This window comes from Cucurbita pepo, chromosome 6 (assembly GCF_057944985.1).
Source record: "Cucurbita pepo subsp. pepo isolate OVF chromosome 6, ASM5794498v1, whole genome shotgun sequence".
Classification (NCBI taxonomy): domain Eukaryota; kingdom Viridiplantae; phylum Streptophyta; class Magnoliopsida; order Cucurbitales; family Cucurbitaceae; genus Cucurbita; species Cucurbita pepo.
In genome coordinates, this window is record NC_141803.1 from 4,505,641 (window position 1) to 4,533,204 (window position 27,564).

The 27,564-nt window shown below is 36.6% G+C and overlaps 4 protein-coding genes across 6 annotated transcripts; 2 read left to right on the forward strand and 2 right to left on the reverse strand.

Annotated features, from left to right (window-relative positions):
* Positions 1 to 315: 315 nt before the first annotated feature.
* On the reverse strand, positions 316 to 4,249 carry LOC111796638 (vesicle-associated protein 4-1). The gene is made up of 7 exons (XM_023679353.2): positions 3,867 to 4,249; positions 3,432 to 3,502; positions 2,215 to 2,296; positions 1,932 to 2,050; positions 1,082 to 1,159; positions 885 to 1,007; positions 316 to 743 (listed from the first exon to the last, which is right to left on the reverse strand). The coding sequence occupies exons 1-7, from the start codon at positions 4,138 to 4,140 to the stop codon at positions 678 to 680; spliced, it is 813 nt and encodes a 270-aa protein (XP_023535121.2). The 5' UTR covers positions 4,141 to 4,249; the 3' UTR covers positions 316 to 677.
* A 1,239-nt stretch (positions 4,250 to 5,488) lies between these two features.
* LOC111796598 (ubiquitin carboxyl-terminal hydrolase 14) lies at positions 5,489 to 17,096 on the reverse strand. Of its 3 annotated transcripts, none has more exons than XM_087124895.1 (20): positions 16,769 to 17,096; positions 15,727 to 15,898; positions 13,057 to 13,169; positions 12,629 to 12,965; positions 11,927 to 12,021; positions 10,498 to 10,631; positions 10,357 to 10,413; positions 10,191 to 10,268; positions 10,002 to 10,056; positions 9,878 to 9,919; positions 9,512 to 9,592; positions 8,879 to 9,077; positions 8,751 to 8,808; positions 8,551 to 8,673; positions 8,213 to 8,301; positions 8,032 to 8,121; positions 7,111 to 7,281; positions 6,809 to 6,918; positions 6,533 to 6,671; positions 5,489 to 5,952 (listed from the first exon to the last, which is right to left on the reverse strand). In XM_087124895.1, exons 1-20 carry the CDS (start codon positions 16,874 to 16,876, stop codon positions 5,774 to 5,776), a joined length of 2,430 nt encoding a protein of 809 aa, XP_086981021.1. In that variant the 5' UTR covers positions 16,877 to 17,096; the 3' UTR covers positions 5,489 to 5,773. The 3 variants fall into 3 exon arrangements, with proteins under 3 accessions (XP_086981021.1, XP_023535062.2, XP_086981022.1); XM_023679294.2 differs by having other exon boundaries at positions 6,809 to 6,924; positions 16,769 to 17,094; XM_087124896.1 differs by lacking the exon at positions 15,727 to 15,898 and having other exon boundaries at positions 6,809 to 6,924; positions 16,769 to 17,094.
* Positions 17,097 to 18,143: 1,047 nt separating this feature from the next.
* On the forward strand, positions 18,144 to 19,425 carry LOC111796643 (uncharacterized). Its single transcript, XM_023679359.2, has 2 exons — positions 18,144 to 18,597; positions 18,747 to 19,425. The coding sequence occupies exons 1-2, from the start codon at positions 18,352 to 18,354 to the stop codon at positions 19,260 to 19,262; spliced, it is 762 nt and encodes a 253-aa protein (XP_023535127.2). The 5' UTR covers positions 18,144 to 18,351; the 3' UTR covers positions 19,263 to 19,425.
* Positions 19,426 to 20,772: 1,347 nt separating this feature from the next.
* LOC111796605 (Met-10+ like family protein) lies at positions 20,773 to 26,470 on the forward strand. Its single transcript, XM_023679302.2, has 9 exons — positions 20,773 to 21,791; positions 22,518 to 22,616; positions 23,850 to 23,969; positions 24,049 to 24,215; positions 24,632 to 24,702; positions 24,841 to 24,983; positions 25,330 to 25,441; positions 25,840 to 25,949; positions 26,045 to 26,470. Exons 1-9 carry the CDS (start codon positions 20,883 to 20,885, stop codon positions 26,186 to 26,188), a joined length of 1,875 nt encoding a protein of 624 aa, XP_023535070.2. The 5' UTR covers positions 20,773 to 20,882; the 3' UTR covers positions 26,189 to 26,470.
* The last annotated feature ends 1,094 nt before the right edge of the window (positions 26,471 to 27,564 follow it).

Consider the following 27,564-nt stretch of genomic DNA (forward strand, 5'->3'; position numbering starts at 1 on the left):
CTAATTCGACAAATTGAGCCAATTCCAATTTTGATTTGAGCTAACAAAATAAATATATTCATAGAGAGGGTCAGATATAATATTTGGAGAATATGTTAGTATGAAATATATCTTAGATATTACATCTTAATATTGATTTATAGTATATTTTATTTTATTATAAACATTTAATTAATTTATATTTTTTTTATTGGTAAGTATTAGTTATCCCTAACATATTTATAAATATTTATAAGTTAACACATATTGAAATTTATATTTATTTTGAAATTTAAAAAAATAAAAAATAAAATAATTATCAAAATAAGCAGCACCTAGTTTTAAGCTCAAAATTATTGAATTTTTGGAAACACAATATTACATATCTCATGGGATCCAAAAGGATTTATAATCCAATTCCAATCATGAAACCACACACACATATATATCTTATGATCATAAGCAGTAGTACATTTATTTTTACAAGCAAAATTCATTATATACAATAAGCAGTGTTCGACTTTCATTCAATCAAGTTCTTCGCGTTAGTAATGACATCGACATCGGATTATTTTTCGCTCAGTCGAACTTTCCAACTAAAGACTCCTTCCATCTTCCAGATATCCAGAGCTTGAAGATGATGATGATAATACCTGTACAGATTTACCATTGAAAAGAGTGTAGTGCAACAGTTAAATCTAACTCAACACCGAGTCTACTGCGCCGATTTGTTGACGAGCGAGGTACTTCTCCCTCCGTTCTTTCTGTCCGATCCAAAATCGAAACCCAGAGGATTATAAGATCAGTATAGGAATATAAGATGAGCTCAACATTGATAACATGAATATTGAATCGAAAATGCACTGTCGGGTTGGGTTGGGTCGGGTCAAGATCATCGTACGTACCCATTCATCTATCACAAGACCTTCACCACCAACAACCTGAGGACCTGATTCTGCTGGAGGCTTCTTGCGTGCTTCGAGTGCAGCCTCGGCTTCGGCCAATTGACGTTTCAGTCTTTCGAGAGCCTATAATATCAAAATGCAGTTAAATTGGACCTCTATCTCCCAAGAACAAGACTTGTGTTCATTGATTTACTTACTGCACTAGGTCGCTCTGGATCTACGAATATGACCCGCAAAATCCGCTCAACGATTACTTGGTCCTTCTGTTCATCAAACTGAAAATGTTGCAGAACATAAATACATGCCAATATCAAAAAGTTAGACAACTAAATTCGAACTTTCACAATGTATCCTTCAGTGGTCGAACACAAACGTGAACCGAATCGATTCCGTACAACTTCGAATAACAATAACGATAAACAAACTTATTAGCTTATTTCAGCGGCTACCACCGAAGAAAAAGTCCATTACAAACTAGTACGCTTATTAGATGGTAATAGAACCTACAAACTAGAGATGCTATTTGACAAAAAATCATATTAATCAAAAGAGAAGAGATGCTCTCATGGCTTTGTTTTGGGCTTCCCAAAAGGCCTCATACCAAAAGAGAAGAGGGAGGCTTATGGAGCTCTCAACTAGCCTCCCCTTAATCGAGAGGGCATGGGTCTGATACCATGTAGGCTTATGGAGCTCTCAACTAGCCTCCCCTTAATCGAGAGGGCATGGGTCTGATACCATGTTAGGAATCACGACTCTCCACAATGGTATGATATTGTCCACTTTGAGCATAAGCTCTCATGGCTTTGTTGGAGAAGCCCAAAAGGCCTCATTTATTATTCTTTAATTTTATTGTTATTTCCATAAATAAGAGAACTCTCACCCCATTTAGGTGTGGTGGATTCTGCAAACATTCACAAAGATGTATTCCTTTACTTATAAACCCATGATCATTCTCTAAATTAGCCAATGTGGGACTCATTTCCAATAATCCTCAACATCAGAGATGTTTAAGTTTAACAAACCTCGAAACAGCATAGAGAGACTCACCAGCTCGGGTGCGTATTCTGTTCCACCATTCACTTTAAGGCTCATAATCTTAAACTTAATTTTGCTCTTATGGTCCTTCGGCTTTCCATTGTTCTCGGGGTGCTCCACGAATCTGAAGACTGTTAAAAAGATGGAAGAAGAAAATGAATACTTGTTTGTGTTGATATTCATTATTATCAAAAGTTAGAAAACCATGAAAAATGAGAAATAAACGTACACTAATGAATTGAAAACACTAACATTACCACCAAAAAGAGAAAGATCATGACAATGGAAACATTACCAGTTGCAATAAAAATTTCTTCAGGAGCAAGAATGCCACCAGGAGGCCGCATATAACAGCTCTTCGGGGCCGTAGTTTGAAACTGAAGGAAGATGTAGAGACCATTTAGAATGGTATAGATACTCACATTTTAAGCTATTAATCATAGAAATGAGCAGTTCATATCGGCTTGAAATGCCATTCAAACAAGTATGCAATTCATCAGCCTTTACCTGCCTTTCAGGCGATATCAAATTACGTTACGAAAACCAAACCTAGACTGATAATACGATGACTTCAATAATCTAATCGTTGAATGAGTTGAGACTTGCAATAACTGTACCAGCCCAAGCTCATCGCTAGCAGACAGTGTCCTTTTTGGGCTTTCCCTTCTAGGTTTCCTCTCAAGGTTTAAAAATGCGTCTACTAAGAAGATTTCTACACTCTAATAAAGAATATCTCCAACCGATGTGGGATCTCACTACCAACCCCCCTTCGGGGCTTAGCGTCCTCGCTAGCATTCGTTGTCTCACAATCCACCCCCCCCCCTTGGGGCATCCTCGCTCACACACCAACTGGTGTCTAGCTCTAATACCATTTGTAACAGCCCAAGTCCAAACCCATCGTTAACAGACATATCGTCCTCTTTAAACTTTTCCTTCTCGGCTTTCCCTCAAGGTTTTTAAAACGTGTATGCTAAGGAGAGGTTTCTACACCTTAAAGAATGTTTCGTTCCTATCTCCAACCGACGTGGGATCTCACAATAACTCTTTGAAAAGTTTAAAAATAAAGGAAATTTGATACGAAATCCTCTTCGTTAACGGATTAAAAGGTCGAAAAACTTGATTTCCTCAGCTGAAAACAATTTGAATGCAGAATTTACACTGATTGAGAAAATCAAATAGACCCCATGGACTAACTATGCTAAGAAACAAGCAATTGTTAGATGGCTGAAACCTGAAACTATCGTTTAATAAAGTTCCCAACAACATTAATTACCCAGAAGATGAACAATTATTAAGATGCATGGAGTTTCAGAAAAAGGTAATGGAAGATCAGAATGATAACAGTCATCGTCTCAAAGTAAAGAACAAAAAGAACATCAGAAGAACAGATTCAGATGCATTCATGTTTCCATTATGGCTTGTTGGGAATTAAAAAGTAAGAAATCAATATAAGAATAACTAAAAGAACAAAAGGCGAAAGAAGGACTGCAATGGAAGAAATTGGAGTGATACCTTGAAAGCTACATGGGATCTGCTAGTATTCTTCATCCTAATGGCGCTCTTTACCTGCTTCCCAGGTTCATCTACAGAAAATCCATCAAACAGTACAGAGTTCAGGATGAATGCAAATTCTGAATAATAGTTACGCACAATTTTACAAAACTTGTAATTCCCCTGCTCTCCAAGTAAATATGAACTGACCGCAAATGGTAGCAGGAGAAACCGAAGGCTAGAACGATTATTTGATTCAATTCAGGAGAGTAAAATGTTCTAATCCAAGAGCAAACGAGCATAGTTTCGGCTCGCATTATCCAGATTGAAGAAAACATCCAATTTCCAATTCAAATTTTAAACAATACAATTCAAAAACAAGGAGAGATTCCAATTCGATTCAGAAAACTAAACACCAGCAACGGAAAAGAGAAAAATTAGAGAACAAGAACTTACAAGGAAAGAATAAAGAATTGTTAGGATCAAGATAGAGCCTACGCCGAGGAGGCAACAGCGATTTCGCTACAGAGGAAACCGTCATGGAAGACGATGAAGCCTTCACGTTATTCGACGCCGTTGAATTTCTATCTTTAGGTCCATTTCGAGCATGGTGAATGTTCTGAGTCGACAACGAAGAAGACGAAGTATTCCCCGATTGCCAAATCGAACATAGCCTGAAGAACTTCACATCGGCGGGAGGCTTGTGACGGTCGGCGACAGTCATGATCATTAACACTATCACATTAAGGTTTCCCGGGCCAAACCGAATATCGCCGATTCCTCTCTGATGGAGGCGACGGTGGCGGAGAGCGGATTCGAGAGGCGGATGTAAATACGGCGGAATATGGTTTTGATGTCCGTGCGGGTGGACACGTGTCACAGGGAAAATACGTCTTGACAGCCCAACGGCCGTTCGTGCAATTATTACGAATCCGTGCTGCTCTGAGTTGTAAGATTTTTTGTCAGATGAGATGGAATTGTTTGGAATAATTAGCCCACGCGCTCTTAGGGTACTTGATTTACACGCGCACATTTTCCGGTTAATTCTTTTTACTAAATTAATTAAAAATATTCCTGAAATTTAATTTTTTTCGTAAATACTTTCAATAATATCTTTAATTTTAAGAGTATTAATGAAAATTAATAAAAGTATTTTTTTTTATTAATTTAATCTTTTTTTTAAAATAATAAAAACAAAAATACAAAAGCGCATCAACTAACAAAGGGAAAGAATAATAAGCTACCAGCCATTTCAGGCATTTGACTCCCAACTAATTTTGATTAATTTAGGTATTTAATAAACATAATTAGAAGTCAACTGTTTTATTCTTAGTAAGTTACCCATAAAATAACTATACTCATTTATTTTTAGATTTAGAGTATATTAAGCTACAAAATTAGTAATATTGGTTTTTTTATCGATGAAGTATGTCATATTTTGAATTATTGGTACGTTTTTTTAAAAATTAATTTTTAAATAAATTAAAGTTTTGTATTTTTATTAACAATAATTCGAGAGGACAGTGTCATGTTTTATGATTCAAGGCCCAAGCGTGTATAAGATGTGAGGTAATACATAAAGCTTTGTACTATAATTACGAGTAGAAACTTGCATATATAAAGTTGATTATTTTTGTCTGTCATTCAATTATTAAGTATATATTGATTTAATTCCTAAAGTTTAAAAAATATATAAAAATTAATATATATATATATGGAATGCATTAAAAATTTAGTAATAAAATAGATAAAAAAATTATTGAAGGTTTAAAAGTTTTGAATAACAAAAATAAAAAATGATTTAAAAAAAAAGAAAGAGAAGGGAAAGAAGAGAAATAAAAGAGGGGAGTGCGCGTGGGAGAGAAAGAGAGAGAAGTAGGCGAAGGAAGTAATGATGGATGGATAATAAATGATGAGAAGGTAAATTAGGTAGAGAAAGGGGAGTGGCGGTTCGTACGGCAATTAAAATGGTCGGCTGCGGCTAATGCAGTTTGGTGGGAAGTTGTTGCCCGTTATTATTATTATTATTATTATATATTTTTTCTTTTAATTTAAAAAAAAAAAAAAAAAAAAGAAGATAACATCGAAACAATTGTATATAAATTTTATGTGGGATGGATGAGAGAGGGAGGCAGGCACCCAACATTGAACAACATCAATTACAGCAATGAAATAGGTACCAGCAAGCGACCCTTTTTTTTTTTTTTCAAAAAGAAAACAAAATCCATCAGAATACATCGTCGCATGGATCGATTGATCATCGGTGAATCTTGAACGATTTCCTGTTTATACCTGGCTTGGCTCGTACCATATTTGGGTGAATTCTCAACTGCTTAAGTTATTTTCGTAATGAAATTGGTCGACTACTCTTTGAGCCTTTCAAAGAAATACAAATATCCCATGTCCTTGGGCGGGTTAACCGAAACCCCGACCTTGTCGTCGTTGAAAATAACCCATCTACCATCTTTAAAGATGTGAGCAACATAGTGACCGCATTGAGTCGAAGTCCCAATGTGGCTTATTACTCCCATAAGTCTATATCCTGAAAAAGAAATAACCAATAGTTCAGATTTTAATCTAGCATCAGATCTTGAACAGAAATTCAACGGATCGAACCAGCCAACGAGAAGAAAATTGATTAGTAGTAAGGTTGTCGAAGATCACGTCAATACATTTCGAGAAAAAGAGGGATACATTTCGAGAAAAACTGAATTCACCAAATGCAAGGACAAAATTTTTGTTCAGAAATCTCTAAACAGGACAAAAGTTTTGTTATCATGTAACTAACATCATCATGCAATTGTTCTTCTACTAGATAAATTGACATTAAATTTTGTTCAGAAACCTCTAAACAGGACAAAAATTTCAACGTAAGGGGCTATATCAAGCATATATCTTTTCCTATTAACTTAAAACAATGAAGCATATCATCACATTTATACAAATGGAAACATGGCACCAGATTTTTTGTTTCCAGAAATTTTGAAATTTTTGAAATTGTGAAAAGTTGGGAAGTGAGATATAGAAAAGATGATTGAAAACCAGAAAGAAAACCGAGAATATGATCAGGAGAACACATCCACAGACGAAATAAAAATAATTATCAAGATTAAGAAACTAACTCTCTCCACCATCGGGTAGCGCACCATCGAGGTTGGTTGGTGTGCTCGATGTAGTGGCGTCGAAACAGTCTGCTTCTGATGATATAGAAGCTTCGGGATTGTTAAATATCCAATCTGTTGCCTTCTCAATGTCACCACCCTACAAACAAAGATGCAAGGAGAATCAAAACCCATGTATGATTCACATGTTTCTTCTTTTTAGTTGTTTTCTCTTCTTTTCTCTTTTTACCCTCTTTTAGAGGTTCTTTCTGTGTGTGTAACTATTGAAGTACTTACAGATGCCTTTAATGCTTTCTTCGCAACGGCTTCTTGAAAACCAAATTGAAGCAACATATCAACTTTTGCTTGGTCAACAACAAAATCTGCCTTCTGAGAGATTGGATTATCTATATCTAGAAGAAAAGTACATGAATGGCAAATATTTACAAATAACGCCTTAAAACACAAGTGCTGAAACAATAAAAACTAGATGAATGGCGTATTTGAGGCATACATAACGTTACCTTAAAACCGTGCATGTAATAGAAGTACAAGGAGAGAAATTTGGTGTACATCAGGACAAGATGATTTAAAGATACCTGGATCATCCATGTGAGAAAGTAACCAATTCATGGCCTCTTCAACTCCAACGTTCGAGGTATTAATGGCAGCTTTCTGACAGTGAAGATGGTTAAATCCCATTGACACAAGTTGAGCAACAATATCCTCGTCGGCTGAAGGTTTATTTGATTGAAACTCGTCCTCAGGACCTGACAAAGACGACAAAAAGTGGGCTCAAATACACATTACAAAAAGTGAGCTCAATCAATTTTGAGAGTTCATATTCTTAAGAAGATGCAGAAGTTGCAACACTATATTCCATGATTTAGAGTATTGACAAGATAGAGAGAGACAAAGATCAAAACATCTCGAAATTTCCATATATTATATATTACATTGATAGGTAAGATATGATATACAATTCTATATTCTAAATGCAATTTTCTGCAGATGTAAATATCAAATAGAATAAATTATATAAAAAGAACACTAAATTCTTCAACAAAAATCACAACACAGTCAGTTTCCCAAAAAATGAGCAATAAGTCATCCGCACATAAAGCTCCTTTATCAAACAACGCATATCTCAATGAGGTCAGTTATTCCTTACTTTTTAATCATCTTGATAATTTGTATTCATTATCTATATTAAAACATGTCTCTTTGCCGATTCCCCCAGTTACACGTTGCATATATATAAAATTAGAAAGCACACCCCTCCAATCATATGCCCTGTGAAATTTCCGTGTTAAATGTGTGCAATATCAAATTTGAAAATAGTGTTCCTACCCAAGAAGCAGATACACAAACGCATACCGCACAATATATATCAATTGAAGAAATGACTAAAACATGAATTCATAAATTAAATATATACGACATATGAACGGTAATTTTATGCAAGTGCCAATTCATTTGTGAGAAAGTAAGGACTGAAATACCAAGAAGAATCCACATACCAGCCTCGGGCAAAAGTTCTTCCCCAGTCTGAGGTCCTTTACTACGCATTTGACTAAGATCAATGATGTCAGGGACATCAATATAGACATCTAAGCAATAGAAAATCAGACAGTTAAAACATAAGAGATAGAACGACCACACAAGGGGAAACAAGAAATCAAGAAAGGTGCAGTGAAATACCTAGTTTTTTAGGCACCCAGCCCTCCCCCATGATAAATTTGCGCATATGCAATACCAGGTAGTCTGGGAAGGAAGTTAATCTTGCAGTCCTGTAGAGTTATGGAGCAGGGAAGATGAAAATACTAACTCAATTTTGCTCATGGCAACACCTCACTTAATTATGGAAAAAAAAAAAAACTTGTAAGGCACTGCTTAATGAAATCGATTACCATAGACCATAAACTAAAAACTTTTGGTAACTAGTACTGCATGCACAACGCTACAAAATAAAATAGTGGAAAAACCAATTTTTCAAAATGTTATTTTATTGCAATCCGAGAAAAATGAAGAACGCTTACTTTGTTGCAGTAGTCTTCGTTTGCAAGGCAGTGCTGTAAAAATCATGAATCTCCTCGGGTGATGAAAAGCTTGCAAGGCATGCCTCTAAAGGCACTCTAGGCCGGATAATTTCATCAGAGTCTCTGCTAAATACATTATTCTTAGCAACAAACTATCAATGTCAAATGGTAAAAACATGCAAAAGAAGATTCCCACTTACAGTTCCTTCCCTTCTGATGTCTTCTGTGCCTTGCGCTTCTGGAAGGCTTCAACTTCATCTGAGATTTCAAACAATGGTGTCACTTGGTGACAGACCGTTATAAAGAAATAATGACTAAACCATCTTACATTTATTAGTAGCTTCATGTAATGGGATGTTCAATGAGAGAATGTAATCATGCCGTCTGTTATAAGCAACTTTTCCAGAGGAACACACAATACGATCCTCAATACCAAATTTGAAGCTCCTTGCAGGATCACTTCCAGAACTCCCAGAATTCTGTCGCTCAACTTGGTCAAGAAAATGCAGGAAGAATTCCAAGGCATCCTGTAAAAATTCCATTCACTTTTATGTAAAATAGACTAATAGATTTTTTGTGCAAAACTAGTACATCTGAGATATTTGGATTTCTCAACAAAAACAGATACTTCTGTGGCCATCAGGCACAGACCATGGTTTTAGAAAACATCTTTGACAGTCAAAACCTGAAAAGTTAAACATCCGAGTCGCTTGGATCCAGTATAAGTGGAAACAATGGATTGAAGTAGTTGAGAGAACTTTAAAGATATTATAATGTAAAACAGCAACATAACTCAGCCAAAAACAAACTCGAAGACATTATACTAATGACAGACAAATAGATGGTAGTGGTACATATTTTGTCCAACATGGAGTCAACCCTAAAGCACTATCCAATATAGGTCAAGGCTTCTGCAACAGGCTAATGAAGTGTAATTAATAAACTTACAATGTGAACATACCTGCTGTCTCATCGTAGAAAATTCAGGATGGCTTGCGGCAATAACTGCTTTGAACATTCGAGGGGGTATGCCCTCCTGTTTCTATGGTTGATCCACGTAAATGACACAGAAAGACAAACAAGAAAAGCTTCACAAATATGTCCAAAAGTTGGAACCAGCCATACAAGAACAGGAATTACTAATGAACAAAGAAAGTCTGATTACTTGAACCTCAAGAACAACATGCAAAACAAAGAATTGTTTACATTTACCAGGAATTGAAAGCAAAATAAAAGGTGCGGTAAGTATCATCATTCAGCAATTACATTATCCAATCTCAGGTCTTAAGAACAAAAAAAGAAATTAAAGAGTTTGTCCAAAACTTACTGCATTTGTTGCTAAGGAAGAAGAATTCATCTTTTCAAATTTCTGCAGGACAGATCGGAAAACGGAAATCAACTAAAAGCAGAAATAATTGATATAGAGGGATTGCTTGTCTTTAGCAACTTACGTCTGGTGAAGGAATAGAATATTTTCCAGATAGCAAACCATGTGCCAGCTTTGTTCTGTAAGACCAAAAACATAACTAGTATAAATATATCATCCACCCCCCCCCCCCCCCCCCCCCCCCCAAAGGAAGAAAAGAGCTAAGAAAAATACTAGGTAACTATAAAAGCTTTATAATTTCCTAGCCACTTACAGCTGCATGTTAAGGTCGACAGTCGGATCAGCAGGAGCAGTTTCAAAAGCCGATTTTAAACTCTGTTTTGTGTAGTATCTGAAAACATACCCGAGGAAAAGTAAATTTGAGAAGGAATGTTACAACACGGTTTGCTGTAACAAAACAATGTAGATTTTATGTGGACCTTTCACAGAATGAATGCGTTGAAAATACAACTTGCATTGTCGCTGCCAAGTAGCAGCTGCAAGAAAAAAAAAACATAATAGTGAGCCATAGAAAAAATTAGATATACAAATTTAATAAACAGTCAATAATACATCAATACCTGTTTCCTAAATTAACAAGCCCCGTGTAACCTGGCCCAAAAACTGGTTCGACTTCCTGCCCACTTTCTTGTATCCGATTCCAATCAAAATTAGTGTTTTGGTCAAGCTCTCTTTCAGCAGTGGTCATTTCAGTCTGAAAATGAAAATAGAAGCTGCTTTCAACAAGATTGGGCACATAGAAAAGAGAAACAAGATCGGAAAGTCAACATATAAGTGTTAATTCAATTTTTAGGAAAATATTAAAAATGTTTTTCAAGATCTAACTGTCACAACAAATAACTAGTCAAATCCCTCAAAACAGTGTCCATACAGCTACAATTAAAAGATAATTATAAAAGAAAGAAACAACAGAACAACAAAATTAAGAAGTAAATAAATAAATATGTGTGTGTGTGTGTGTGTGTAGAAAAACGTTTACATTAAAGGCTCAATGTGATATGATCACCACTACGGCAGAGTTGAACAGGCTCAATGTGATATGATCACCACTACGGCAGAGTTGAACAGGGATAGAGGATATGTCAAGGTAGTGAGCGATAATGTTATAGTTCATTGAAGATAATTCAAGTCCTACCCTATCAAACCAAATTTTGTTTCCTACACATTTTGACTTTCCTTTAAAGTGGGAGGGTGGCCATCCAACAGAAGCTTAAATCCTAAAATAGCCAACAGTGACTAGACCAATCAATCTGACTCCCACCAAAATGGCCCTCCACAAGATTAGGTGAATTGTCCTTAGACTGAAGCTCAAACCAGTAGGCAAAAATGTAGGAAGAAGCTCATAACCGTACAAGTAAAGGTGGATCAAACATCAGCAACAATGCCCATTTGGGACGTCACCTTCGATCAACAATTTCCTGCCATGATCACTATTCCACAAAGTCAGAGATTTTGGACCTGAGTCCTCAAGCTCCGCCCTCTCTCCCCCCTCCGTCTACAAATCCCCCCCCGCCCGCCCGCCTAAACCTTCCCTGCTTGTCACTTATTCTTTACCATTTTCCCTCCCTTATCTCAATGGCATCTTCAACCCTCTTAAGCTCAATTTTCACTGGGGAAAAAAATTGCATCATAATTTTCTCTCCTACGAGCATGAAACATTTCTATTATGTAATAGCATTAGAATTATAAACTAAGATTTGCCTCATTTCGGATGGAAAATTGATAATGAAATAATAGCCATAACAAGGTGCAAAAATTAAATCAAAACCATTATAAAGTTCCTATCCTACAAAGATTGTGGGTCCATTGCAAATTGCAGAAAAACCACATCATAAGATCAAGATATACACTGCAAATACAGCTTACAGTACACCACGACAAATAACTTTTGATCCGAACTAAAAATATCCAGTTTCCATATTTGTCAACATATAAGCTCCCTGCAAGATTAAACAAGCTCTCCAAGCATTCTGTTAGAGAATACCCAACCTTCTGTAAGGATGAAAAGTCAATGCCAAAGAAAGCAAGATGCTGTCCTAGAATTGGGTCCAAGACACTATCATCCTCTGGATAAGAGTAAACATCTGAGCTGCCACAAAAACCTCACCCACAATTAAAATTCAAACATGTATCAGCTGTGATAAAAGACGAAACGAGTGCAAAGTAACAGAACTACTTTCTTCCAAAAATTCCAATCATTAAGGAAAACAGAAAGAAATGGTTTGGCAAAGAACCAAAGGAAACACCCTAAACGTTATTCCCAAAGGAGGTCTTACTACCATTACCAACACTAATAATTGAAAGATTCTGCATGATGCAAAAATAAAAATAAAAATAAACATTCAAAATGTTTCAGCAAGGACTCCATGCATGGCCTGCTTTCTTGTGTTATGTAGTCCATCTACGCTAATCCTTCCCATAAATACAAGTCACCGCCTTATGCCATAACTCATTTGTTTCCTCGATCCAATCCGCTCTCCGCTTCTCCATTTCCCACACAAAGAAAAGTTATTTTTCACTCTATTTCTAATGTTACCCCTCCCATTACAAGAATAAAGGAAAAACATACCAGGATACGGATAAGGAAAAACTCACTTTACATCCCCCATATAAAGTAGAGTTTTTTGTGTCTCAATCAAGATGAATACAATTATAAATTGAAATTGACAACTTTATCAAGCAAAACATTACCTGCTGCTTCGAGGTCAGCTGTGATTGTCCCTAGCTTAACAGAAAGAGGATAGCCAGTCTCTTTGTAGTGCTCAACAGCATGGTTGTTACCTCCTGTTCCATCCCAATTTCTTCTCCCACAAAGGATCATTCCATCGGTTAAATTAAGCCACAGATTCTCAGTTTTATCACATTTCGAACACTTCCATCCAGAAGGAGGAACTGTAACACCATTGTCAATCTGCTGCAGATTCATTGCATATGAACTAATCTGCTTCTTATCAGCTGTCCATGCTGCAAGTTGCTCTTTTCTCTCAGTGCTCTCAGCCAATAAGACAGCATCAGCTGCCAACCTTACCTGCAATCGTAGCATAAGCCTGGGTTTAAAATATTAACAAAAAAAGTTTTCTGCTCCAGATAAGGGATGGGAGTGGGGAAAGGACTTTCACCTTCTCTGGCAGCTCCACAGAAGGAAATGGAAGAGTAGCATAATTAGGCAGTATCACTATATTATAAGTTTCATCATATTCGGGTTCATTGTTATCAAACCCACCATCAACTCCTGAAGAAAGATAACAATAAGGATCACAAGTATTGAATGGATGTTCCCAAATTACGTTGTTAGGAAGTTTCATGATATGCATTCTTGGTGGTGTACAGTAGAGAATATTATTTCAGTAAAAGCACTTTATCCACATTACTACTCACGAGAACAAAACTTGGTATTAACTGAAGAGAGCAGAATGCCAAAATAAATTGATTTAATTTCTTAACCAAAATAGGTTACGCAACAGAAACCAAATTTTGAAAGCTTGGACCGTGAAGATTACAGTTTCTTTATACCAATTATATCATAATCACTCAAATAAGTAAGCAAAGAAACTAATTATTATACAATGAAACATTTACACGAATGGGAAACAATCATCTTGTCTAATATGAGTGCAAAAAAAATTTAAAACGGAATGTTATTTGTAATTTGAAAAGAAAAAATAATCATATATTTAGTAAAAAGTAATAGAATGATAAAAAAAAACACTTTGGAAATGGGAAGTGCAAAGGGTTCATGAAGCAAAGATTATAATGCTTCGTTCGTCTTATTACCACGAGTGACTAAGCCCTATGTAAACCTGGACCAATGACACGGCACTCCCACTAGATCCTACAACATCTGAAGTTGAACTAGTTGAAAAACTCAAGGATATCAATACCATAGATAGGCTGCCATCAGTAAGCAAACTCAATTGTTAGCCTAGTGAATGAGGGATAATAGCACACTATTACTTTATTTTTCTTAACAGAAAATGATTTTCATTCTGTCCTGTTATTATTTATTGTATCGCCCTATGCACAATTCAAAATCCGGATTTGGCACTTGATGATCCAGGCATTATGTTGCATCCTCTGCGACATGATCACATTACCTACTCCTCGATTCTTAAGAGTGAAGACCATCCCCATAGATCAACACGAGTCCTTCCAGCATATTTTGTCCTAACTCACATGCATCCCACGAAAATTCCTAAGAGGTCACCCAACATAGAATTGTTCCAAGTAAAGCACGTTTAATCATGGAGTTTCTATAATTCCACCGAAGAAACTCCACCAAAAAGAAAGGTGCACCTTGTTGGTATAGGTAGTGACTTTCAATTCTTTTAAGCCTTTCTTAGTCATCCTATTCTCAGAATTGCTCTCTTTCGGATGTGGTCTCGGTTCATTCATGTACCCCTCCTTTACTCGGGTGACACATTTATAGAGACTTACCTTTATCCTAACCGCTACTTCCTTCGCAAACAAGTAGATTTCAAGGGAAAATAAACTTTTAGTCTCTAAGGTTTGAGTTTGGTAGCAATTTGGTCCATGAGTTTTCAAACTTGACATTTTAACCCCCAAGGTATGGGTTTAGTAGCATTTCGGTCCCTACCATCCGCCTTATGTTAATTAACTAACCGGAAACTAATGTGGCACTTTTTTATTATTATTATTTTTTTTTTATTTTTTTATTTTTTTTTTTTACTTTTTAAAAAATAACCCACGGGGAAGATAATGGGGTTTCTGAACACACACTTAAAATTTGTTTAACTGTGCACTCTGAAAAAAAAAAATCCTTGGTAAGAAACCACAGTGATGATTGATGGCAATTGGAATCTAAATTTCACAGCAGAGGTCTAGTTGAGCAAGAGTTTGAAGATAACCAACTTAAGTTAAAGATTAGAAATAAGGATTATAATAAAATAGAAAAGCTCAGACGCTTGACAGTTCCAAAAGTTACTCTTTCAAGCCTCTCTTTTCACATGCGAAAGCAAGGTTTGTAAACAGTTGGAAATCACCAAAAGTTGTGCGGTGACATAAGACTCCCTCGTTTTTTTGGAAAAAGAAATTGTAGGCACTCAATCTTTAGGGAATCATAGCAGAGGAGGTAAATCAGAGAATCCTAAGGCCCTTATGACAACATGCTGGGTCTGTTAAAAAAAGGTAAGGAAACTAGGATCACTTTGTTCATCCACATTCATTTTAGTTTGAAGTTGGGTATACACCATAAGTAAAAAATAGTCGAGGATTATCTAAATGAATGTTGGCACATCATTGCTATGGGAGCTAAGGTTGAATGGAAATAACAGGATTCCCTTGGATAAATCTAAAGTTAGGGAAGAAATTTGAGCACTAGCTAAACTTTTATTATTGTCTTGGTGGTACACTAGACTAACAATTTTTATAGTGATCCACATTTCAAAATCTCTCTTGGAGTCGTTGCATTGTAAGTTCCTAGAGTTGGATCTTTGGCCACCTTTTTTTTTATCTTTTATACAATCAATGAGAAGTCCTCTCTGACCAAAAATATTATCTATACATATTGACAATACTATGTTTCCCTATCTAAATTCATATGGAAAAAAGTTTTCAAATATTCCTATTTCTACATATAAGTAAAAGTGAGTCATATCATCAACTTACTAATGTACCAATGATGCTACTGGAAGCAACAACTAAATAGAGTACCAACAACTTATTAGAAAAATACAAAAAGCTATAAAAATTGGGTATGTATTCCAATCACATAAGAAAGGTAACCAGAAGAAGACAGATTAAGATTAATAAACGTTGTGGTAAAAAAATACCTATAGCTAAGAGAGTAGGTTTCTTTGAAGGCCTGTCTTCAGGAACCAACTTCTTTCTTTGCTTTATGTGCAAATACACAGGATTTCCAGTCCTCTCATAGTTCCAAACTACAAAATCCTTCCCAAAAGCTAGAAATGTATTCAAATCAATGAACAAACCACCTTCTGATCTCTGAAACTCAAAAGAAAACAAACATCATAAGACAGTGGCATAGAAGAAGAGCTTCCCCAGACAAAAAGTGAAGGACGTCATAAAAATGTATGGAAAGCATCTTGTTGCTTTTGGACAAACAATATGCAGGTAAAGGCATAGAAGAGTCCATGGAGTTGACCAAGGTAAATGTTACTGATCCAATATTTTCGTACACGTGGAAATAAGAAAGTCATTTATATTCCTTGATCTGAAGATAATGTTTTTCTACTCAAGCTAGGAAAACTATGAACAATGTTAGGTTGAACATATTCTTGAATCTTAGCCGGGTATTTTGCGGGCTTACTTGTTCTGTTGTTCACAATGAAACAACCTTTAACGTTCTTAATATCTTACTACAGATTAAATCTAACCATATATATTTTATTCATTTGAACTATATTCACGTTTTTTTTTTTTTTTTTTTTTTGTCCACATTAAGAAATGGACTGTATATATGCGAACTAAAGTATCTCTCACTCACTGTATGACTGAATTGCATGGACAAATCTCCGAACAATCAATAATGACAAAGAAAACAAATACAGTCACTAAAAAAGTAAAGCTTTTACGAATTGACACTTGAACGAAGGCATTAACAACTATAGCTTCAAAACAACTGCAATCCAAATGTTCAAATCAAATAACCATCCAGATAAGCAAAAATCCACGAAAAGGCCAGAATCGCTACTTCCTTGAGAACAAAAACAGTTCTGAAGCAAACACTCAACAAATACAGAGCTTCTCACAACTGAACACCGGAATTCCAGCGCAGTAAAACAAAATGAAGGATTCAACAGAAAAAAGACAGTTAAAACGACGACGGAACACACAAAAAGAAGAAGATAATACCGGCGTGTCGAAAGACAAGCAGCATTCCTGCTTGTAGATACGATTGGTAGGCTCCGGAATCCGAACGCGCGAGAGATTAGATCGAAGCAGGTCCATTGCGTCGGTCATTTGTGCGAAATTCGAATGGATATGGAGGATTGAGAGAGTGCAGAAAGAGGAAGAATATATTCCTTTCCCTTTGCCCTAAGCTGAAAGAGAGAAAAAAACGAAAGAAACTGAATACGCTGTTGCTCACACTGCTGAAGTAGCGGGGAAAATGATGAGGAACAGAGCTTTTATATGCCGCGCGATTTTTCCATTTTCTTCGTCTCCTCGCTTTCGTTTCTTATTCTAGAAAGATACGCGCAACGCAAGACCGAGGAAGGAAAGCTTAAAATATCAGTAATTTTATTTTAACTTTTAATCCCATTGAATTTACTTCGTTTCATTTTTAATAAATCTTAAAATTAACCCTGGGTTAAAATAAAAATGAGAAATATAGGTAATTAAGTGAAAAATATAAACTAACTAAATTTTGAGGATAAGACAAAATATACCGTTATTATAATATATTCTCTAAATATTATATTTTAATATTGTGTAAGTTTGAAAAGAAATTTAAAATGTTTTAGATTTATTTTTTTAAGTTTAATAATGTTATTGAAATTTCGAAAGTTTAAATGTTATTAAAAAATTTAAAAATTTAAAAATATTTTTTAGACAAAAAAAAAATACAAAGTTGTGCGTTTTTTTTTTTTTTTATATATATATAATTTAGCACGTGTATATACATGCATTTTCATACATGGCGTAACGAGATGATGTCATCCACACGAGTATATGACATAAAATAACTCTGAAAAATCTTCCAATCAGAAATAGTGTTTGAAACACACACATATGTTAAATTAATAAAAATATTCATAAATTTTATACATTAGACAATTATAACTTTATAAACCGTCAATAATACATGAAAAGTTAAAAATACCTACGAACTTTTACAAGTAGTATTTGTTGGATGAAAGTCCCACATCGTCTAATTTAAGGAATGATTATGGGTTTATAATCAATGAATACTATATCCGTTGGCATGATGCATCTTGGGGAAGCCCAAAGTAAAGCCACGAGAGATTATGCTCAAAGTAGACAATATCATACTATTGTGGAGAGTCGTGTTCATCTAACATGGTATTAGAGTCATGAATTACTTAAACTTTCGAAAATTTAAAAATATTTTAAAAATTTTATAAAAAGGTTTTAAAGATTAACCCATAAGAGAGAGAGAGAGGATATAATTAATTACTTATTTATAAGATAATTAAGTTATCCATTTTAGGGATTAGAAAATTATAGACATTTATATTATTAGTTTAAAAGATATTTTAACGGTGAAGCCAGACGAAGCGCGCCCTATATCCTCGCCCGCCCCCAGCGCTCCAAATCTCCAACGCCATCCACTCGTCTCCTCCATGAACACAACACCAACTGTTCTTCAAGTTCAGATTCTCATTCTCCAATTCCATTACACTTTCTAGCCTCCAAAATGCCTTGCTAAATCCTCGCAAACTGCTCAGAGATTCGAGTTTTGAGTTTTATGTCAAATGGAGTCCATCGTTGTAACCAAATCCAAGAAGAGGAACAAATTGTTTCCGTGTTTCCGAGCGGCGGCCTCCGGTAGCCCTGTCGGCCATGGCGCTCCAGAGGAGCAGGTTTTTCCATTCATGACGGTGAGAGACAATGTGCTGCCGGTGGATCGAGGCGATGAAGATTCCAGTCGCTGGAAAAAGAAAGGCGGTCGCGGTGCTTGGTCGCGGGCGGTTAGGGCTGTCATATTCGGAACTTCATTGGTTTGTCCGCCGATTTAAAACGCCTTTTGAGATCGAAATGAAACGCATCAATTTCGTTCTCTGTTCTTCTTTTTACGCGACTGATTTACTTCGATTGTACGATTGATTTTTTACCGACGCGATTTCCGGATGTTGTTCGTGTGTTGCAGGCAAAGAAGATTGGAAAAAGGAAAGCGAAACAATATCAAAATTCGAAGGAGTCTCAAAGGCATCTAGCCCCGCCCTGGTTTAGCAGCAGATCAAGAAGTGGTTCAGATCTAAATTACCGCAACTATTCTACCCGTAGTTCTGAGCCATTTTCATCCTCCTCGTTCTACAGTTCGTCTCCTTCCTCCACGGAAAAAAGCGACGCATCATTTCGACTCTATCCAACTGCATCGAATCGACTATACACACAGATTAATTTCAGAAAAATCTTCAGCGGTTGGTTTGTGCTACTGGTATGTCTTCTAAGCTTGGTTTTATGGGGGAAAACCGGAGCTATTATCTGCACTTCGGTTTGGCTTCTCTGTTTGTACCGCTGGAGGTTCGGATTCAGGTCACCGGACGACAAGGCCACTACGGCGGCGATAAGTTCCGACGAATACAACGACATTGAGATCATGGAAGAATTTCTGAAGCGAGACCGTTTAGCTGCTCGGAATTCAACCTTACGCATTGATTGATCTATAACAGCGAAAGGGCGCCAATAAGGTACGAAATGGCGTTTCAAAGCCGATTTTTGCATTTTTTCATTACAAATTTGAAAAACGTCATAGTCGATTTTGTTCATCACAGACGTTAACAAAAAATCAATTAAATAAAAACTACCAAACTTAATTTGTACAATTATTACATTAATTTTTTTCTTTCTCATAGAAAATCGCAATGTAAATATGTTTAGTTGGGGATTTGAACCTTAAATTATAGTTGAGTTGGGTTCAGATTAATAAATCTTTATTTTTCATACAATTGTTGAGGTCAAGATTTTCATTTATCAACACATGTATTTGTAATGAAAGTCAAAAGTATTATATTTGAAAAAATTATTTGCTTAGAAGTCAATTTACGACATTGAGCGAACTGTTGATATGGTGTCGAAATGAAGGTCAATCAACTACCATAAACGTTGGCCTACAACTAAAGCTCGAGTTGGTCTAGTGCTCGACTGCGTACACTCCTAATTAAAGTCAATATTAAGTTGGAATTGGTATCCGAGTGTGAATATGTACCTTTATGAACGACTGTTTGGTTTAGAATTGAGCACGAATCATAACTTTCTTGTTTGGTTTAACGAAGCCTACCGACAAAAATTGCGGTTATACAAACTATCATTTAATTAAATATATGAATTTTAGAAAACTAGTCTCTTGACTTGCCGGTATGTTAAATATAATTGTTCTTCTTCCTAACCCATGTGAGATCTTACAATCCACTCCTTCTAGGGCTTAGCGTCCTCGCCGACACTTATTCTCCTCTACATCCGATGTGGGATCTCACAATCTACCCTTCCCCCCTTCGAGATCCAGCGTCCTCGCTGGCACATTGCTTGGTGTTTGGCTTTGATACCAATTGTAACAACTCAAGCTCACCACTAGCCGATATTATCCTCTTTGGGTTTTCCCTTTCGGGATTCCCCTCAAGCTTTTTAAAACACATATGCTAGGGAAAAGTTTTCACACCCTCATAAAGAATGTTTTGTTATTCTCCCATCTCACGTGGGATCTCACAAATCCACCCCATTCGGGGCCCAACATCCTCACTAGTGTCACAATCGCACTCTTGATAGCAGCGGACTTGCGATTGTGTGTCACTCACTTTCCAACGACAAGTGAGCTAAGCCAATTCGTTCTTACATCGCCTACGGCCAAACGACGTATGCTCGAGCTTCTAGCCTTGGTTTAAGAAGGTTTTAGAAAATGAGGGCAGAGAGAGATTTTTGAAGGAGAGATTTTGAAAGAGACGTTATATATGCAAGCAAGAGAGTAACAACAACGGCTCACAGTATATAACTCTTGGTAGGGAGAAGTTGACAATTAGTCATATCCTCCTATAGTGAGGCATTTCATGTCCGGCAGGTCTAGACATTTTTTTCGAAACCTCATACTCACTGGAAATAGAAAAGTAAAACACTAGAACATGGGAAGACATAAAGGTTTGACATAGGCATGCGACCATAGGCCCAAACAAAAGAAGCCTTGTCTAAATCTTAAACCCTCCTCAAATTTTGGTTTATCTTCAACCTTCAATCCGTAGTCGCCATGGATACTTCTAACCAGTAGCTTGAATCACTTGCCCGTGAGATTATGGTTACAAAGCTTTTCCTCAGGCCGCAGTCGCTTCCTCTCACCGCCTTTACACCGAAATTCATCTTCCCGTCGAAGCGCTTTCTCCAGATATACTTCACCCCACCGTTCTCCTCCACCATAATCCACTCCCAATCTCAATTCTCCGCCCACACTTTCTCCTATGGACCTTCTCTTCGCAAGGGCCACCATCCATTTCCATCGGTATCCAGACAGCTTCCTCTTGATAACTCTCAACCTGTTATCAAGACCGTAATTGGAAATCCGGAGAGGGAGCGGTTGCAGAACGAGAAAAGTGAAGAAGTTACATTAGATGAAGATGCCTTCATTCGGATTTTTGACATTGCTGCACTTCGAATTCCTTCTAGAGGTTGTTTCGAGCTTGAGAATCGGCTGCGTGGCCATCTCTTGAACTGGCCACGGATTCGCAATATTGCAAGAGTTCCCGGCGACGAGGTCGAGGCCGAACTGGCAGAGCTTGTGGGAGAGCAGAATCGGAGCTATTCCGACGACGGAGATGGAGTTGATATTGATTCGCTGCACCGGCGAATTTATGGGAAAGCTGAGGACGATGGGGGGCCTCTGAGTCCCGTGTTGTACAGGGAAAAGCTAGTGAAAACGTTCGATTCAAAAGGGTATGTGAACTTCAGACATTTGGCGAAAATGTCGAGGCCGAAGAAAAAGAAGGAGAAGAAGGAAGAAGGGAAAGACGAGGGGATTAAAAGAATGGGGAAAAGTGAATTTGCCGTTGTGGAGGTCGTGGAAAGCGAGGAACTGGAAGTGGATGATATGAAGGGATTGTTGGGAGATGAGTTTAAGGGTGGAAAATGGAGGGGTTCAACTAGATTGTTGCTTTTGGACGAACGATATGCAGACAAAGGCGTAGAACAGCTTCCAGAGGCGATTAAGGTAGCTCGTTATGATAGTTACTTGTTCAACACTTTGATATAAGAATTTGTTACTTCATTCATGTTTCTTGATCTGCATTTAGTGTTTTGATAGTTACTTGTTCAACATTTTGATTGTTACTTCATTCATGTTTCTTGATCTGTGTTTAGTTTTTTGATAGTTACTTGTTCAACATTTTGATATGAGAATTTGTTACTTCATTCATGATTCTTGATCTGCATTTAGTGTTTTGATAGTTACTTGTTCAACATTTTGATATAAGAATTTGTTACTTCATTCATTATTCTTGATCCGCGTTCAGTGTTTTGATAGTTACTTGTTCAACATTTTGATATGAGAATTTGTTACTTCATTCATGTTTCTTGATCTGCGTTTAGTGTTTTTATAGTTACTTGTTCAACATTTTGATATGAGAATTTGTTACTTCATTCATGTTTCTTGATCTGCGTTTAGCGTTTTGATAGTTACTTGTTCATCATTTTGATATGAGAATTTGTTACTTCATTCATGTTTCTTGATCTGCGTTTAGTTTAGTGTTTTTATAGTTACTTGTTCAACATTTTGATATGAGAATTTGTTACTTCATTCATGTTTCTTGATCCGTGTTCAGATAGTTACTTGTTCAACATTTTGATATGAGAACTTGTTCAACATTAGTTGATGAGAACCTTATCTTGGTCGCTCTTGTATTTTAGAATCAAAATTTTCTGGTTTCTTGTACTTCAGGCTCTGCTGAAAGGAGAAACCCAAGAAAGCATGAAATCAACAATTGAGCTTGTGAGGTGCAGGCTTACTTTATATTATGATTACTGGCAGATGAATGAGGTATTCACAAAAGGGATAATTTTGGTGTTCTTGTTATTTGTTTTCTATTTATAATCTAATTCATTATATCGTTTCATTTTGATTGCTTAGTTTTAGTCTCTAAATCTATTCAGTTTTCTATGTGTCAATTCATTTTGATTGAAGAATTCTAGTTTCAGTAAACGTAGCGTTCAATCATTTCTTTACATGGTTGATTGGTTATCTGAATGTTTCTGAAGCTAAGAGGTGGAAATGTGACAACATATTATCTTCTAAAAATTGGATACGGGCATACACGCTACACATACACACTCATATTAACATATATATGTCAACGTGGTGGTACCTAAGCCGAGCTCAACTGGTTTAGTCATATACTGTTGAGTAAGGAGTTAGAAGTTCGAATCTTCCATTCCTGCATTTCGTTGAACTAGAAAAAAATAGCGATACTGTGATGTCCCACATTGGTTGGGGAGGAGAACAAACCACCATTTATAAGGGTGTGGAAACCTTCCCCTAGCAGACGCATTTTAAAACCTTGAGGGGAAAACCCAAAGAGGACAATATCTGCTAGCGGTGGATTTGGGCCGTTATAAATGGTATCAGAGCCAGACATCGGACGATGTGCCAGCCTTCTCGCTGTTCCCTGAAGGGGGGTAGACACGAGGCGGTGTGCTAGTAAGGACGTTGGGCCCCAAAGGGGGGTGGATTTGGGGGTGGTCTCACATCGATTGGAGGAAGGAAAGAGTGCCAACGAGGACGCTGGGCCCCGAAGGGGGGTGGATTGTGATGTCCCACATTGGTTGGGGAGGAGAACAAACCACCATTTATAAGGGTGTGGAAACCTTCCTCTAGCAGACGCGTTTTAAAGCCTTGAGGGGAAGCCCGTCCCCTCAAAGGGAAAACCCAAAGAAGACAATATCTGCTAGCGGTGGATTTGAACCGTTACAGATACGGTTAATCTTTATCAACATAAAATCTTCACCGTTACGCATATGTATCTTTTGTTCTATAAGTTGTTGTCTGCTTTACACATTCTACTGATTTTTATGTTAAAAAAAAACTATAGTTTCAATTATTATATTGCATTTGCAAGCTCCCGACTAAACCATATACCCCTTTCCCGAGTCGGATAAAGCTTTATTATTTTGGCTAAATGATATCAGTATATTGTTCGTCCCTGCCTGATAAATGTCAGATTGCACAAATTGGCTGTTAAAATTCACTATTGAAAGTCCTTTGCACTGCTTTCAGGTTTTGGAGGCCTTGCTTCCAAAGGATATGGTTATTCCTTCAGCCTTTGAAACCGTTGGACATATTGCACACCTAAACCTTAGAGATGAACATCTCCCATACAAGAAGCTTATAGCCAAGGTAAATTAGTTTACATGTCTTGTATCAAATATAATGGAATTCAATTTTGTTCTCATAAGAAAGTAGCCTTCCCATTCAGGTTGTTTTGGATAAAAATAAGCCAAAGATACAAACAGTAGTGAATAAGATTGATGTCATCAACAATGATTACAGGACAATGCAACTTGAAGTTTTAGCTGGGAACCACTCCCTTGTGACCACTGTAGTTGAGAATGGTTTACGATTTCATTTGGACTTAGCAACAGTGTAAGTTCTTCTCTCCGCAAAAGCTAGTATAAAATTAGTTGCTATTTCTTTCCCTTTTATCAAGTATCATGATAAGTTAATAACAATATTTGGAATAGTCATGGAACGCGATTTTAGGATATGATGTTGACATGGTTAGTCACGAGCAAAATCACTCTCAGACGCACTTTCAATTATTGAAATTATGTTTAAAAGTGTAAAATTAAGATGAAATTGATTTTGAATGATTCTCGAGTGTTCGGAACTGATTTTGAATTCGAACACGATGAAGGTGATTTTACCATTCCCTTAAGGCGCTAAGGTGATAATCTCTTGAAAAGATTCTTAAAACTCATAGATGAATTATGATTGAAGGAATTTGTAAGATTAGAAGTTCAAAATTTTGGGAAGGATTTTTAATCTCTCCCTCCTTGTAGGTACTGGAATTCAAGGCTCGCAACTGAGAGACACAGGCTACTAAGTGGCTTTACGTGCAAAGATGTTGTTTGTATGTTTGTCCTAGATTCACTTAGAACTTCTTCGTCTTAGTTTTATGAATGTTTTCTGAAGTTTACTTTCTGCCATCGACGACTCTTATAAGGCAAAAATAATAATTGACCACTTGTTCTGAAATGGGAATCATCAGGTGATGTCTTTGCTGGTGTCGGTCCAATATCCATATCTGCCGCAAGAATAGTAAAGAAAGTATATGCCAATGATTTGAACCCCAATGCGGTTGAATATCTAGAAAGAAATAGTGTTCTCAATAAGCTCGAGAGGAAGATTGAGGTATGATATCTTTAAAATTTGCAACTTTGATCATGTTTTCTCGTCTGATGGAAAAGGGTAGAATGTGTTGAGGATCGTTGGGAGGGAGTCCCACGTTAGCTAATTAAGAGGACGATCATGGGTTTATAAGTAAGGAATACATCTCCATTGGTATGAGGCCTTTTGGAAAAACCAAAAGCGAAGCCACGAGAGCTTATGCTCAAAGTGGACAATATCATACCATTGTGGAGGTTCGTGGTTCCTAACAGAATGATATTCTCCTCAATTGTTAATCTGCATCTTTATAGCGTCAGGCTTACGAGGTAGTATTCCTTCTCATTCATTACTCTGTTTTACTACTTTCAAGGTTTTTAACATGGAAGGAAGGAGGTTCATCAGCGCTATGTTTGCAAGTGAGAAAGCTCCAAAAATTACACAAGTTGTCATGAATTTGCCAAAGGATGCTGCTCAATATCTAGGTTTGACCCAAATCCCTTTTCCCTCTCCCACCTATATCTCACACTCACATCAGCATCATACGACAACCTTCACTCATGCCATGCCATAAAATCTTCTAGGATTTAGTCCGTGTAACAGCCGCCAGCGTCTTCGCTAGCACATCTCCCGTTGTCTGGCTCTGATACCATTTGTAACAGCTTAAGCCCACCGTTAGTAGATATTGTCCTCTTTGGGCTTTCCCTTCTAAACTTCCCCTCAAGGTTTTAAAACGCATCTACGAGGGAGAGGTTTTGGGAATCCACCCCCATGGTAGCTTAGCGGTGGGCCTGGAACGTCTATTTTTTGATCTTTTATCATTTTTGAGTTTAAGATTATGTAATCCCGTCGTCCCATTACCCTCTCTCTTCCTACACTGCAGATACTTTCAAAGGCATACTAAGAGACCGATCGGATGTAGAGTTCATATCGCCAACGATCCATGTTTATGGATTCTCAAAAGCTCGAGATCCAGAATTCGACTTTCACGAGGTTTGATCCTAAAATGTTCAATTTGAGCGTCCTTCATTCATCCTTTTCCTACAATATGACTGCTTATGTTGCAACAATTGATATGAATATTGCAGCGGATAAGAATTGCACTAACTGAGGTTGCTGTTGATGTTGATATGCGAAGGGTCCGACTTGTTGCACCAGGAAAATGGATGTTATGTGCTTCATTTAGACTTCCCAGAAGTGTCGCTTTTTCAAAGCGTGGACTTAATATGTAAATTACATAGACAAATTTTTTTTAAGGGGAGACGTACTTTGTTCGAGGAGAGGGGTTGGATGATGAAGAGTTTATAAATAAAGAATACTCTCTCCATTGGTGTGAGGCTTTGGGGAAAGCCCAAAGCAAAGCCATGAAAGCTTATGATCAAAGTGGACAATATCATACCATTGTGGAGAGTCGTGTTCGTCTAACACCCAGAAGTGTCGCCTTTTTCAAAGCGTGGACTTAATATGTAAATTACATAGACTATTTTTTTTAAGGGGAGGCGTACTTTGTTCGAGGAGAGGTGTTGGATGATGAAGAGTTTATAAACAAAGAATACTCTCTCCATTGGTGTGAGGCTTTGGGGAAAGCCCAAATCAAAGCCATGAAAGCTTATGATCAAAGTGGACAATATCATACCATTGTGGAGAGTCGTGTTCGTCTAACACCCAGAAGTGTCGCTTTTTCAAAGCGTGGACTTAATAGGTAAATTACATAGACCATTTTTATTTATTTATATATATATATATATATATATATATATATATATATATATATATATATATATATATAATTATGTTTATCGTCCTCAAATTCACACTTTCTTTTATTTCTTATTTAAATTATATTAGGTTTTATCTAATGTTACGGGTAGCTTTTATGGCTTTTATTTATAAGTTTATTTGTTTTTATCCATTTCCAAACAATATTCTCAAAATTTATATTTTTTTTTAAAAGTACATTTTTTAAATTTAGAAGTTGGTAAAAAAATTCAAATCAATTAGAAACCATTATAAAAAAATGGTTAGGAAACAAACAAATGAATTTTGTATCATCTTTTCTTAAAAAGAAAAAAAAAATGGAAATAGAACTTCGAAGGAGTCGTTCCCGTCTGTCCTTAGACCAGCATGCAACGACTCGCTCTTGCCATAGGAGCAGCTTGAGCAATCCACCAACAGCTAACGGGTTTGGGACTGAGACCTCGTGCCCAGCCCTTAGAGCCAATCTTTTTTCTAAGGTTACGGATCCATTTTTTCGACTTTCCTTGCCTACATTGTTCCATCGACCAGAGGCTATGGGTGTTGCATGTGAGGGTAACAATGCGTAACGCCCAAACAAACATGTCCTCAATCAGAAGGCTCCGAGTGCAACTTGCATTCAAAGAGTTAACGAGAAAAAATTAGTCTTAGTTAAATTATTTTGAACTTTTTAACTTCGTTTTTGAATTTTTAAAAAAAGTCATGAACGTTCAAATCGTATCTATTCAATACATTTTTTAAAATTTCATTAAACATAAATTCATCAATTAATTTAAACTATTTTTAATATAAGAAGAATTAGAAGAATTGGGCAAAAAATAAAAAATAAAAAATAAAAAATCCATTTATCCAT